A 15,009-nucleotide genomic window follows, 5' to 3' on the forward strand; every position below is an offset into this window, starting at 1 on the left:
TCTGTATTTCACACACATAGTGGTCTCAAAATAACATTAGCACAATGAACAAAGTGGATACTGAAAAATATGCTTTCCATCCCCTAGTTTTAAGAATATTGTATGCATTTAGTCATTAACTATTACATCCTCTCCCTTGTCATTATCATTTAATCTTGATCAACAATAAGTCATATTATTGCTTGCCTTCAATTCTTAGACTGATAAACTATTCATTTTGGTTGTCTTAAGCTTGTTCTATAGTAGATTCTTTAGGAAAGGCTCATGGGAGCAGGATTCCCTAATTCTTGCAGTTTTGGTAACCATGTATCTATGCTTTCCATGTGCTTAAAATAGATTTTACTAAATATAAAACACTTTGCTTTTGTTTTCTTTCCTTGAATAGCTTATGTCACTCCGTTTTCTTCTGGCATAAAGTGTTTGCCTTTGATGTTCGCTTTCTGGGTTGTTACTCTTAGGTGTGCATGGTGCTCTGTCAGTAATTTCAATTTTTTCAATTGAACATTTAAAGAACAACAACTGACAACAAGAGCCTGACAACTGAAAATGTCAGAGACATTTATTTTCTTTTTATTTTGAGATGGAGTTTTGTTCTTGTTGCCCAGGCTGGAATGCAATGGTGTGATCTTGGCTCACTGCAGCCTCTGCCTCCCAGATTCAAGTGATTCTCCTGCCTCAGCTTCCCAGGTAGTTGGGAATTACAGGTGTGCACCATCATGCCTGGCTAATTTTGTATTTTTAGTAGAGACAGGGTTTCACCATGTTGGTCAGGCTGGTCTCGAACTCCTGACCTCAGGTGATCCGCCCGCTTCAGCCTCCCAAAGTGCTGGGATTCCAGGCATGAGCCACCGTGCCCAGCCTAGCCGTCAGAAACATTTTCTTTAATTACAGTTTTTACTGTTTTCTGGCTTTAGTAGTTTTTAGGGTCTTCTGTTATCTGTATATTGATCTTTGTTGCTTCATCAGCTGTTGCTTACTCTCAAATCCTTTTTATCTCTTCATTTCTTTTGATTTCAAAAATGTTCCTGTTTTTCGCCTTCTAGTTATCTTTTAAAGCATTATCTACTGTATATATTTGCTTTTGGGTTCATTCAGATTTACTTTTTATTTCTGAAACTTTTTCTTTTATTTTTAATGCTTTCTTGAGTTCTGTTACCTTATTTCTGAGTTTTTTGAAATCTGATTTATATAGTTGCTTCATGTCTTGAGTCATTTTTGTAATATCTTTTAGCTCATTTTAAAATAGTAGGTTACAGTTTTTACCTATTTTGTGGATGTGTGTTTCTGATATGCTTTTATTATCTGGATGTTATTCTGTATCTTTCTTTTTTCTTATACCTTTATGACCTACATAATTTTCTTTTGCCTACTTTCATGTGAAATTGGATTTCCTAAACACTTAAATAGCAGGTGTGGTTCAGGATGGCTTTTCTTACAGGGCTTTCTCTACTGCTGTTTTTAGGCATGCTTCAAAATTGTGGCATTTGCTTTCTGAGTTTGCTAGGCGACCTTCCCTCTCTGCTTTATCTGAATATTCTCTTTCCATTATTGTAATTGTACCTATATAGTGCTCAATTTTCATTCCACACCCAGTAATTTATACTCATTGTACCACCCTGTTATGTAAAGATCAGTTTCAGGGATTCATAGAGGCCAGACGGCTCTCAGTTCTTAGACGTAACCGTGGACTCCTCCCTCTTAAGTCACTAATTGAAAGTGCAAAACCCTTCTGTACTTAAGTTAACCTAGCTTCTGTACCTGCTTGTTGACTGTTTTAGGTGTCTTTTGTTTTTGGTTATCAGACATCTGTTTCTTACTGTTTCCTCCCGTATTGATAATGATACCATACATTATCTATGGTTGTTGTTGACTTGTTTAAATCTGCTGTTTTGAGGGGGATTCATGGAGATTCTTGTCATCTAGTTTTGTTGTAAATATTGCCCATGGGTTTTTGGTTTACTATTTAGTTTTATACATTATTTTGGTGGGTATTTACAGATGCTCAGACACTTTGCCACTGCCCTTATTGTCCTAGAATCTTTCTAATGTGTTACTTCTTAATTGCTGCTGTTTCAAATTTGATAATCTTGCCATAATTAGATAACTTATTCCCAGTACTACTTGAATTGTAATTAGTTCAAGTGCTATCCTCTGTTGACAGCAGCTTTTACAGTATCCAGCATAGTACTGGGCATGTATGCAATGGCTCAGAGTTGTCACTTTGGAAATTAATCTAATTTCAATTATATAATTATAGTCCAACTTGCAACCTGTTAATAGTAGGATTAGCAGCCACTCCTGTTACAAGTGGAGGTGAAACGTGAGGATATCAATTGGCTTGCCTGTATGTAATGTTAATTCTTGCCTCATCTTTGGCATATATGCCATGATCTGTCAGCCTCCTTGTCTAAGCATTTCTGGAAGACTTTGATCTGATGTACTGATGGTACAAAAAAGTCACAGAAGCATAGAAGCATCATAGAAGCATATTGGAAACAAAGCAGACATCATCCTACAGAATGTTAGCTCTTTTTTCTTTGTTACAGTTCAAGAATACTGTCAAGGAAATGGAGAAATTCTTGAGCAAAGCAGTTAATTAAAATGGTCAAGATGGTCAAAGAGTTTTTTGAAGAGATTGAGTTAAAACAAACAAACAAAAAAAAAGACAGTTTGTTAATACGGAGAAAGGCAAAGAGGTGTGTTTCAAACGTGATGGAATTTCATAATTGTGAAGGGACCTGAAGAGCCCAAATAGTACTTTCAACCAAAGGTAGCATTAGTTTTTAATACATTGGGTAATAATTTTAGGGATCTTGTCATCCTGACAATGGCTCAATTCCTTTGCTTTTGAACTGGGATTTAAAAAACCAGCTAATAGAAGTCAGTTCCTAAAACACAGCGGAAGTTTATTGACTTTATAAAACTTTTCAGAGTATTTATAGTGTTAAGAATTTAGTATTTCTTATTTTTACCTCATTTGGCTTCCTTGTTTAAAAGAATTATATTTTATTTATGAAGATAGATTATGTACTTTGTAATATGTTTGTTTAAAATTATTCCCAGTGCTTTAAAAAAGTACTCCTAATTTTTACTTTTTAAAAAATCTTTAACAGGCCTCAACAAATAACGAAAGCTCTAATCACAGTTTTGGAAGCTTGGGATCTTTAAGTGACAAAGAATCAGAGGTAAGTAATTTCATTTTAAATATGGTGCTATTAAAGTAAAAGCTGGAATCACCGTTTTAATTAGTTTTTCGTTTCTTCATCAGTTCTTTTGCTAAAGGTTAATGCTTTTAAAGTTTCTTATAGGAATGTTTTGTTCTGCCTTACGAAGCACAACATTCAGATTGAAGATTGCATTTGGCGTTAGAAAGAAAATACAGTTTCTTTGGTTATGTAGCTGAACTTGTAAATGAATGATGTATATATATTCTTACTGAAGACAGTTATTAGCCATTCATAATTCTGTGAGAGGAAGGTGGTTCTTAAGTATGTTGTGTTTCCCAGTTTTCTATTATTTCCGTTTATTCTTCCCTTTTAGTTTGATCCTTAGTAAGAGTTTATGTACTTTCTGAGATATAGATACACATTTTTCCCCTCTTTTTAGAATTTCTTATGGAATCATGCTGCCGGTTTTCACTTTTTGTATTTTAAAATATCTGAAGAATTCCCTCCCCTCTTGATCCCTCCCCCTTTTACCCATTTACTGATCCCACCAAGAAAATATCTGGAATTTTACAAGCGGGCATTTGGATCCATGGTATAATTTACTCTGAGCATGATATACTTGACATCTTTTAAAAATGGGTAGACAGGAAGTTCCGTGGGTTTTAGCATTCATTTGTTGATGTTACAGCTTGACTCTTGTGGATATAGCCTTTTCTCTCCTTGGATGATACAGTTCTGTCACGTGTGTGTGTGTGTGTATTTTCCCTGTCAATCTTATTTCTACTTGATCCATTTTTGTCTTTTTTCTACTTGGTTAGTATAGACCTATCACCTTGATAATACCAGTAGTTCATTAGCACTCAGAGACTCTTAGGCATTTTGTTTCACTGTTCAGAAGAAAGGGAACTTCAAAGGTGGCATTTTTTTAGTTCTGTGTTATTGAAAGCATCTAGAAATCTCTAGGTAGACAGTTGCGTGCAGTTCTCTGCAGGACCCTGACACTCCAAAGGAGTATGGCATAGGGCTCTCACTCATCAGGCTTTCCCTTCCACAGAAACAACTGGCAGGCAGCTGAAAGGACTGTGCAAGTGACGGGACTTTATCTGCAGTAGGTTCCCTTGAGGTAAGCGTTAGTAGCCCCTGTAGCATCAGATTATCAGTTTAGCTTTTAAAAAATTAACATACTTATACTAAGTCTTTGAAAATTGTAGGTTTAGCTCTAGTCAAAGTTTTTTTAAAAACTATATCAAGAATGTTCTCACTTTATATTTCCTGGACTTTGGAACATTTCTTGATATTTTCCCAGAATTGGGAATATTTAGTAATTTCACCTGCCTCCTCTTTCATAGGCATTTGTGTTATGAAGAGCAATAAAATAATTTTAGATACTTCTCTTTTCTGTTCACTAAATATGATATTTTTGATATATATTTTTTAAAAAGCAAAACATGGTGAAAGTTAGATCACTTATCACAGTTATATGTTCTTTATAGGTACCCATATTCCAAATATAAGTTATAGATTTAGTATTTGGATTTTTTCAGAGGAATTAGTCCATAAGAGAATTCAACTTCCCTTTAAAGAGCCCAGGGATCACTTTTGGCTATATTTTTAGTTAAAACATGTTTTTGTTTCTTAAAAGACCATACTGGCATTTGCAATGAAACACAATTTGGTTAATCATTAGATATACTTAGCTTTATCTGTATTGAAGTTTTGACATTAGGGGCAGTAATAGAAAATTTTGAAAAATCTTTAGGGCCATGTACGGTGGCTCACACTTGTAATCCCAGCATGTTGGGAGGCTGAGGCAGGATTGCTTGAGACCAGGAGTTCGAGACCAGCCTGGGCAACATGGCAAAGCCCTGTTTCTACAAAAAAACACAAAAAATTAGTTGGGTATGGTGCCATGTGCCTGTGGTCCCAGCTACTCCAGAGGCTGAGGTGGGACGATAACCTGAGCCTAGGAAGTCGAAGCTGCAATGAGCCATGATTGTGCTACTGCACTCCAGCCTGGGCGACAGAGTGAAACCCTGTCTTAAGAAAAAAAAGAAAGAAAAATGTTTTGGCTTTTGCTGTTCTGCATTCTCTGTCTTGGATTTTTACAAATTAATGGTTAAGTCTAGTGGCACAGAAATGACTACAGATTATACATTGTCCTTAAGATTCAAAGAAATAATTACTATTACCATTATTATTATTATTATTATTTTAGTGTATCTTTCCATTTAAGAAGTTGCTTATCTGGAAAGTGATTCCCAGGTTTTATCTGTGTAGTTGATACCTTAATAAATTCCTTTGGGATGAAATTTTATATATATCAAAATACAGATATTTATAGATCATTAAGTAAACATGAGAAGAAACAGTTGCAGGATGGAAGTACTTTGGTTTTTCCTAGTACTCCTAGTAGTAAAGTTTATGAAGTATTTCATTGTCTTCTGATGTCACTATTTTGGTAATCCATTCTCCGATTTACTACATTTTTAAAAATAGTAGTTTTTGGTTTTGGGAGCAAATAGTACTGGAAGGTTTATTACTTTTTTTTTGAGACGGAGTCTCGCTCTGTCATCCAGGCTGGAGTGTAGTGGCGTGATCTCGGCTTACTGCAACCTCTGTCTCCCAGGTTCAAGCGATTCTCCTGCCTCAGCCTCCTGAGTAGCTGGGATTACAGGCGTTAAGCCACCGTGCCCAGTCAGTTTATTACTTTTTTTTTTTTAAACTGCTGCCTCCTACCACCCTTACCCCACCCTGGATTCCTGAAATTTATATCCATATTTTAATATAATTAATATGCATACCCTATTGTAGTTCACCAACTGGACTTTTCTGTTGAATCCCTCATTACAATCCCTTTTCTGTACTTTGTTTCCTCCTACCAGTACTCTTTTCAGACATCCAGAATCCTCTTGTTTTCTTCTACCCTAACTATTAAAACTGGAAAGCATCCAATTGTCATTGTTAGGTTGATTAATCTACTTCAAGTGAAATTTTTATTTCAGTTTGTATGCGGTTTATTTTATATATGAATCTGACTTTTGTTTGTTGTAAATGTGGAATTAAATAGAATGAAAAAGTTTTTCCTCTTGTAAATGAAAGAAGATGGTAGGGAGGAAGGTATTGTTTTGATTTTGTTTTATTTTACATCACTCCTGGTCCATTCAGCAGGCTCCAGAAAATTCAGGGTATTTTCAGTAAACATTTATTGCATATCTATTAACTTATAGTCTCTGCCTAATCACAGAGAATATAAAGATGAATAGGATACAATCCCTGCCTTCAAATGAAATCAGTGTTTAGTAGAACAAACATTTAGACTGTCTGCTTCATGAACAGTGTAGGCTGTGCTGTAACAGATACAAGCACAAGATACTATGGAAGCAAAGTGCAAGAAACACCAATTTCATTTGCCTGTAGGGGAAAGGAAGCAAAGAGGTCTTCCTTCAAAGAAGAGATGATAATTTGAGTTTTTAAGAGAGGCCGTGAATTCATCCCATAAGACAGGGCGAGGTATGAAAAGAAGGTATACAGAGGGACTACGATATGTGTTTGCTTTTACATGGGAGTATGACAGATAGTTTAGTTTAAGAGAGGACAGTGATTCTAGCCACTACTGTTCTTTAGATCTCCCGAAAAGCTTTAAAAAATACCCAGCTGCTTCAGTGATTCCCCTGGTTTTCAGACTTCTGGTAGAGGGAGTATATGCAGAAATGGGGAAAGGTAGGCAAGGTTCAGGTTTTGAAGACCCTTGTATTTCATAGTAAGGAATTTGGACTTCAGGTAGAGAGCCATTGAAACAGGGGAAACAAAAGACAAAGTAGAGGTAAAAGGCAGATAGCAATGTAGAGGATTGGATTGAAGGGACATGAAACCTAAGTTAGGAAGATCAGTTTGTTAAGGAATACTGCCTTCTTTATAAAACTCTAAAACCTTCAAGGTTTAATATTAGGAAGAAAAACTTGAGATAAAAGGACTTCTAACTAGTATTTTCAAGTTTGCTGTTTGGGCTCTGCCTTCTTCAGATTCTCTAACTTTGGGTACTGAGACTATCACCACCCAAGGCTGTGGTTCTCAAACTGTTCTGTGCGAATGAATCACTTAATGTTTATGACGGTAGGTCTGGGGTAGAATTTTGCATTCCTAACAAGCTTCTAGATTTCATTAGATTTTTTTTTTCCTTCTTTTTGAGCTGGAGTCTCGCCTGTTCCCCGAGTTGGAGTGCAATGGCACGATCTCAGCTCACCACAACCTCCGCCTCCCAGGTTCAAGCAATTCTCCTGCCTCAGCCTCCCAAGTAGCTGAGACTACAGGCATGCGCCACCATGCCCTGCTAATTTTTGTATTTTTAGTAGAGATGGGGTTTCACTATGTTGGCCAGGCTGGTCTCGAACTCCTGACCTCATGATCTGCCTGCCTTGGCCTCCCAGAGTGCTGGGATTACAGGTGTGAGCCCTTGAGCCTAGCAGACTTCATTAGATTTTTGAAAAGTAGAATCAGTAGAGTTTGATTACTCGGAATTAGCATAAAGAAGGAAAGGGAGGAGCCTAAGATGATTTAAAGGGATCTAGCTACAGTGCCTTTGAGATAGGCATCACAGAAGGAAGATAACAAGTGTAGATGGTTTAGCAGGAGCTATCTGGAACTCAGGAAGGAGGTCAGGCTAGACAAGAAGAACTAGGGGTCTTTGGCATAGGTGTTAATTAAAAAGGCTTGGTTGTAGATAAGCAGATCTTAGAGTGTGGTTTGAGGATTCCTAGGGGTCCCCTGTGATTCTTCCAAGGAGTCAACAAAGTCAAGTGTTTTTTATAAAAGTGCTAACACATTATTTGACTTTTTAACTTTCATTATCTCATGAATTCCCAATGAAAATTTCCAGAAGCTGTATAATGTGTGATATCACTCTGATTTATTCATTTTTACTCTTTTACACTAGTATATTCTAGTGTTATAATGTTTTAGTTTAAAATCCTAAAATAGTTAAAGATCGATAGTTATACACATGTAAATAAAACCTCTTTGGGGTCCTTAACAATTTTTTAAAAGTTATAGAGGGGTCCTGAGACCCGAAAGTAATAGTAAGTAGAATTAAATATCATAGAAGTCAGTTAAGATAGTGATTGTAAAAAGTGACTAAGAATTTTACACTTAGACTTAATTTTAGTAGATTAATGGGAACAAAATGCCAGATTGTAGTTAATTGAGGAGAAATTGGAAAATGAGGCAATAGCAACAGCAAACATTGACTGCTTTTGGCAGAACCTTGACTGTGAAGGAAAGGAGACAATATCTAGAGTCAAACAGGCTTGACAAATCATGTGCTAAGGAAAGAGTCATAGCAGAGCTGTATTGGAGACAAAGTGCTGAAGAGAGAGGAAAAGAGAAACAAAACCAAACATCTTTTCCTGGAGGAGGAATGAATGGGTGAAATCCAGACCCTGGGTGGGCAGGGTTATTCATAGACAGGACTAGGAACATCTTTCCCCTGAATTGGGGTAGATGAACTTGCTTATCTGATAACCCTTTCTCTTACTTAACAGTGAAAATAGGTTATCAGCTGAAAGGAAAGAAGCGTGAGTGGGTTGTGGATTTGAGGACTGATAAAAATTTTATGGGAGGACCAGAGAAGAGAGTGTACCAGGGCCACTCATCCTTTATTGAAATGTTTTAGAATACCTGAAGGAGTTAGAAATATGGTCATGTATCTAACCTGCTGGCTAAGAGCCCACATTCTTTTATGAGGATAAGAGCCCATGTTTCTTGAGTACCAGTGTTTTGAAAGTTTTTTTTTTTTTCTCTTGAGACAGAGTCTTGCTCTGTTGCCCAGATTGGAGTGCAGTGGCCCGATCTTGGCTCACTGCAAGCTCTGCCTCCTGGGTTCACACCGTTCTCCTGCCTCAGCCTCCTGACTACCTGGGACTATAGGTGCCCACCATGCCTGGCTAATTTTTTGTATTTTTTTTTTTTTAAGTAGAGACGAGGTTTCACTATGTTAGCCAGGATGGTCTCGATCTCCTGACCTCATGATCCACCCGCCTCGGCCTCCCAAAGTGCTGGGATTACAGGCGTGAGCCACCACGCCCTGCTCAGTGTTTTCTAAGTTTTGAAACATGCCGTGATCCACCTATTTGCAGTTCTCCTTGTAGCACTTTCACTATCTAAACACAATGATCTTGTGTCTTAGTTCATTTTCTGCTGCTGTAACAGAATATCACAGACTGGGTAATTTATAATGAACAGAAGTTTATTTGGCTCTTGGGTCCAGAGGATAGGAAGTCCAAGAGCATGGTGTCAAGCATTGAATGAGGATCACCACATGGTAGGAGATGGAAGGCAGAAGTGAGCGTGTGAGAGAGAGAGGGAGAATTGGGCTCAACTCATCCTTTTAATCAGGAACCCGCTCTGTCAGTAACGAACCCATCCCTACAATAATGGCATTAATCCACTCATGAGGCCTCTACCTCTTTTTCTTTTCTTCTACCCTGCCGAGACCGAGTTTTGCTCAGTTGCTCAGGCTGGAGTGCAGTGTCACGATCTTGGCTCACTGCAACCTCTGACTTCTGGGTTCAAGCGAGTCTCCTGCTTCAGCCTCCTGAGTAGCTGGGATTACAGGCGCCTGCCACCATGGCTGGCTAAGTTTTATATTTTTAGTAGAGACAGGGTTTCACCATGTTAGCCAGGCTGGTCTCGAACTCCTGACCTCAAGCGATCCGCCCACTTCATCCTCCCAAAGTTCTGGGTTTACAGGCATGAGCCACTGCGCCTGCCTCCCCCCAACCTCTTAATATTCTTACTATACGGAGCAAGTTTCTACGTTGAACTTCAGGGCACATAGTCAAACCATAGCACCTTCAGGTTGGGTACAGTTGCTGTCTCTACCTAAGCCCAAGATGCTAAGTTAGATTATGCATCTTTTAGCTCATTTGGTATTCATAATGATTATTAAAACCATAACCATTTTTCCTCCATCGGGATACATTTATCTGCTTTATTTATTTATTACTGACGTTGGGATATTTGTGACTGAATGTATCATTTAATTACATCATTTTTAATAATGTCAGAGAAGCACAGTTACATCTGTTTATACATGTGTGCTTACATACAAGGTACTCCATAATATTCATGTTTATAAAGCAGACATATATCAAATTATTTTTCTCAATTTAATCCTTAATACTCATCTTTTGGAATACTTTTGTATAATCTAAATCAGATTTGAAAAAGTTAAAATATATACTATCTCTGTAACCAAAGTGGTTTTCCCCCCTTTTTCCTGGGTAACTATCAAATCTTAAGCCTTTATCCGCTGACCTTAAGTTATTGTGTATTTTTCATCAAAGTATATTTTGGGATTTTTGAGTTATGAATTTTAAATTATGGATATATGGAAGCTGGGACAGTTGTTGCATCTAGAGCATTTCCTGATTTAACCTTGTTTTATATACATACCCACCTCCACTTTCTCATACCTGCTTTTTTGCCCTTTTAGTAATGCTTAGTGCTTAGCTAGTGCTTAGTGTGATTCTAAGCACTAGTGCTTAGCTATGATTCTATTTGAAAATAGAGGTAATACTGGCCTTAAGTTTTGTTAACATTTTCATTAAATTTTAATTTATCTATATTTATTTGCTGTGACCTGGAGAAATCTTTTTTTTTTTTTTTTAATGCCTTACTCTTGAGTACCTAGTAAGAAAGAAGAGAGACTTTAAAAATCGATTTACTGATGGATGGGATAAGTATCACTGAAAGTTACATTTTTAGGACTTTTACCCCTGAATAAATTACCTTGCTTTTGACTTACTCTGTTTAAATCTGTTCTGCTTCTTAAGATGTTCGACACCTATCATAAATTTTAAGAAATATTCTGTCTTGCTTCCTAAATTATTTTCTAAAATATGTTAGTGTGATAAATGATGTTTGTGGTATTCTACTTGATGACCACCTCTATCTTTTATCTCTCTGCTAGTATTTTATCACTTTGTTCTTACCAAAAATCTTACTATTTTTATGTCATTCCTTTTTCTTCCTTTCCTTTCCTTTCCTTTCCTTTCCTTTCCTTTCCTTTCCTTTCCTTTCCTTTCCTTTCCTTTCCTTTCCTTTCCTTTCCTTTCCTCCTTTTTTTTTTTTTTTTTTTTTCCCTTTCCTTTTTCCCTTTTTTTTTTTTTTTTTTTTCTTCTTTTCCTTTTTTTCCTTGTCCTTTCCTTTCTTTTTCCTTTTTTTTTTTTCCTTTTTTTTTTTTTCCTTCCTTTCCTTTCCTTTCCTTTCCTTTCCTTTTTCCTTTTTCCTTCCTTTCCTTTCCTTTCCTTTCCTTTTTCCTTTCCTTTCCTTTTTTTTTCCTTTTTTTCCTTTTTCCTTTCCTTTTTCCTTCCTTCCTTTCCTTTCCTTTCCTTCCTCCTTCTCTTTCCTCTTTCTCTTTCTTTCTTCTCCTTTCTCTCTCTTTCTCTTTCTCTCTCTTTTCTTTCTCTTTTCTTTCTCTTTTCTCTTTTCTTTTTCCTTTCCTTTCCTCTTTTCTTTTCTTCCTTCCTTCTTCCTTCCTCCTTCCTTCCTTCCTTCCTTCCTTCCTTCCCCCTTCCCTCTCCTCCTTCCCTCCTTCCCTCCTTCCCTCCTTCCCTCCTTCCCTCCTTCCCTCCTTCCCTCCTTCCCTCCTTCCCTCCTTCCCTCCTTCCCTCCTTCCCTCCTTCCCTCCTTGCCTCGCTCTGTCACCCAGGCTGGAGTGCGACGGCACGATCTCTGCTCCCTGCATCCGCTGTCTTCTGGGCTCAACGGTTCTCCGGCCTCAACCACCCAAGTAGCTGGGATTGTAGGCACCCACCACCATACCTGGCTAGTTTTTGTTTTTTCAATAGAGATGAGGTTTCGCCACATTGACCAGGCTGGTTTTAAACTCCTGACCTCAAATGATCTGCCTGCGTTGGCCTCCCGAAGTGTTGGCTTTATAGGCGTGAGCCACCGCACCTCTGGCCTATGTCATTGTTTTTACTGAGGCATGATATGCAACAATGTTGCTATATGCAATGAACAATATGTACAGTAATGATTTCTTGAAAGCAAGTACTCTTTCTATACATGGAAAATGGTATTATTTTGTAACATGAAAAATGGGGAATGTGGCCAGGTGGGGCGGCTCATGCCTGTAATCCCAGCATTTGGAAGACTGAGGCAAGCAGATCACTTGAGGTCAGGAGTTCGAGACCAGCCTGGCCAACAGGGTGAAACCCCATCTCTACTAAAAATACAAAAGTTAGCTGATCGTGGTGGCACATGCCTGTAATCCCAGCTACTCAGGAGGCTGAGACAGGAGAATCACTTGAACGTAGGAGGTGGAGGTTGCAGTGAGCCGAGATTGCACCACTGCACTCCAGCCTGAGTGACAGAGCAAGACTCTGTCTCAAGAAAAAGAAAGAAAAAAAAGCAGGGGGGCGGGGGAATGTTGTTTTGTTCTCTTCTTGTTAGTTCCTGTGAAACACCTGAAATTACTTTGTAACTTTTTTTTTTAAAAGAGATAACAGTATTTAATTCACCACTATATATTAAAGGACACACTATTTTAGAGACCTATATTCAGGCAGAAAGTAGAGTATCTGACACTAAAAATATATTGTATTAACCAGGTTCATAGCAAAAGATGTGAGTCCTGCTTGAACATGTTCATGCTTATTAGTGTCTTGGAAGGAAAAGTGGACTGGAAACCAAATGTGAGACTCATCCTGGCTTTGTACATCTGTTTCCATAAAGGTAGAAGAATATGTATATCAGAATTCTTCAGGGAGCTTTTTTTAATGTTTAAGTAGCCAGTTGGAAATTATGATATATTCTGTCTAGTTGAGTTCTTGTAGGTCATGAAATCTTGAAATGGTTCTGTAAGCTATTTAGCAAGCAAACAAACAGCTGTTAAGTATTACCCTTTAGAAAAATATATTTGATGTGGTTCAGTGGTTGTTTTTTACAGCAAGGAATTTCTAAGGGAATATAACAAGGATGCCCACCTTCACCACTGTTACTCAGTATAGAACGGGAAGTCCTTGCTAGAGCAGTCGGACAAGAGAAAGAAATAAAGGGCGTCCAAATTGGAAAGGAAGAAGTCAAATTATCCTTGCTTGCAGATGATATAATCTTACATTTGGAAAAACCTAAAGACTACCAAAAAATTATTATGACTGATAAATTCAGTAAAGTTGCAGGATACAAAATCAATATTAGAAAAAAAGTAGCATTTCTATATGCTAACAGCGAACAATCTGAAAAAGAAACCAATAAAGTAATCCCATTTACTATAGCTATAAATAATATGAAGTATGTAGACATTAACCTTTTTTTTTTCTGAGACAAAGTCTTGCTCTGTTGCCCAGGCTGGAGTGCAGTGACACGATCTCGGCTCACTGCAGCCACCACCTCCCCTGTTCAAGCAATTCTCCTGCCTCAGCCTTCCGAGTAACTGGGATTACAGGCGCGAACCACCACACCCAACATTTTATTTTTCTTTGAGATGGAGTTTTTGCTTTGTTGCCCAGGCTGGAGTGTAATGGCACTATCTCAGCTTACTGCACCCTCCGCCTCCTGAGCTCAAGCAATTCTCCTGACTCAGCCTCCCGAGTAGCTGGGATTACAGGCGCCCACCACCAAGCTTGGCCAATTTTTTTTTTAAATGTATTTTTAGTAGAAACGGGGTTTCACCATGTTGGCCAGGCTGGCCTCAAACTCTTGACCTCAGGTGATCCACTAACCTTGGCCTCCCACTGTGCTAGGATTACAGGTGTGAGCCACAGCACCCGGCCTACCCAGCTAATTGTTTTGTACTTTTAGTAGAGATGGGGTTTCATCATGTTGGCAAGGCTGGTTGAACTTCTGACCTCAAGTGATCCGCCCCCTCGGCCTCCCAAAGTGCTGAGATTACGGACGTGAGGCACCGCGCCCAGCTTTTAGACATTAACTTAAAGTAGTAAAAGATTTCTACAATAAAAACTATGAAACATTGATGCAAGAAATTGAAGAGTATGCAAAAAAATTGAAGCATATTCCATGGTCATGGAATGAAAGCATCAATACTGTTAAAATGTCCATTGTACCCAGAGCAATCTATGGGTTTAATGTAATCCCTGTCAAAATACCAATGGCATTCTTCACAGAAATAGAAAAAATGATTCTAAAATTTGTTTAGAACGACAAAAGACCCAGAATAACCAATGCTATCCTGAGCAAAGAACAAAACTGGAGGAATCACATTACCTGACTTCAAATTATACTACAGAGCTATAGTAATCAAAATAGCATTGTACTGGCATATAAACAGACACATAGATCAGTGAAACACATAGACCAGTGGAACAGAACAGAGAACCCAGATAGAAATGCATATATCTACAGTGAAGTTATTTTTGACAAAGGTGCCAAGAACAAACATTGGGGAAAGGACAGCCTCTTCAATAAATGGTGCAGGAAAAACTGGATGTTCGTATACAGAAGAATGAAACTAGACCCCTATCTCACACCATATACAAAAATCAAAATGGACTGAAGACTGAAATCTTAAGACCTCAAACTATGAAACTACTACAAGAAAACACTGGGGAAACTCTCTAGGACATTGGTCTGGGCAAAGATTTCTTAAGTAATACCCAACAAGCATAGGCAACCAAAGCTAAAAATGGACAAATGGGGCCGGGCACAGTGGCTAATGCCTGTAATCCCAGCACTTTGGGAGGCCGTGGTGGGCGGATCACTAGGTCAGGAGATTGAGACCATCCAGGCTAACACAGTGAAATCCCGTCTCTACTAAAAATACAAAAAATTAGCTGGACATGGTGGCAGGTGCCTGTAGTCCCAGCTACTCGGGAGGCTGAGG

The 15,009-nt window shown here is 38.2% G+C and overlaps 1 protein-coding gene across 1 annotated transcript in view; it reads left to right on the top strand.

The window, feature by feature from the left end:
- Positions 1 to 15,009, top strand: part of TLK1 (tousled like kinase 1) — a 161,084-nt gene that overhangs the window by 65,154 nt on the left and 80,921 nt on the right. The window contains exon 3 of the mRNA XM_010377611.2: positions 3,114 to 3,185. Within this exon, the coding sequence (XP_010375913.1) occupies positions 3,114 to 3,185 (72 nt within the window). The remainder of the gene's footprint in view (positions 1 to 3,113; positions 3,186 to 15,009) is intronic.

This window comes from Rhinopithecus roxellana, chromosome 14 (genome assembly GCF_007565055.1).
Source record: "Rhinopithecus roxellana isolate Shanxi Qingling chromosome 14, ASM756505v1, whole genome shotgun sequence".
Lineage (NCBI taxonomy): Eukaryota > Metazoa > Chordata > Mammalia > Primates > Cercopithecidae > Rhinopithecus > Rhinopithecus roxellana.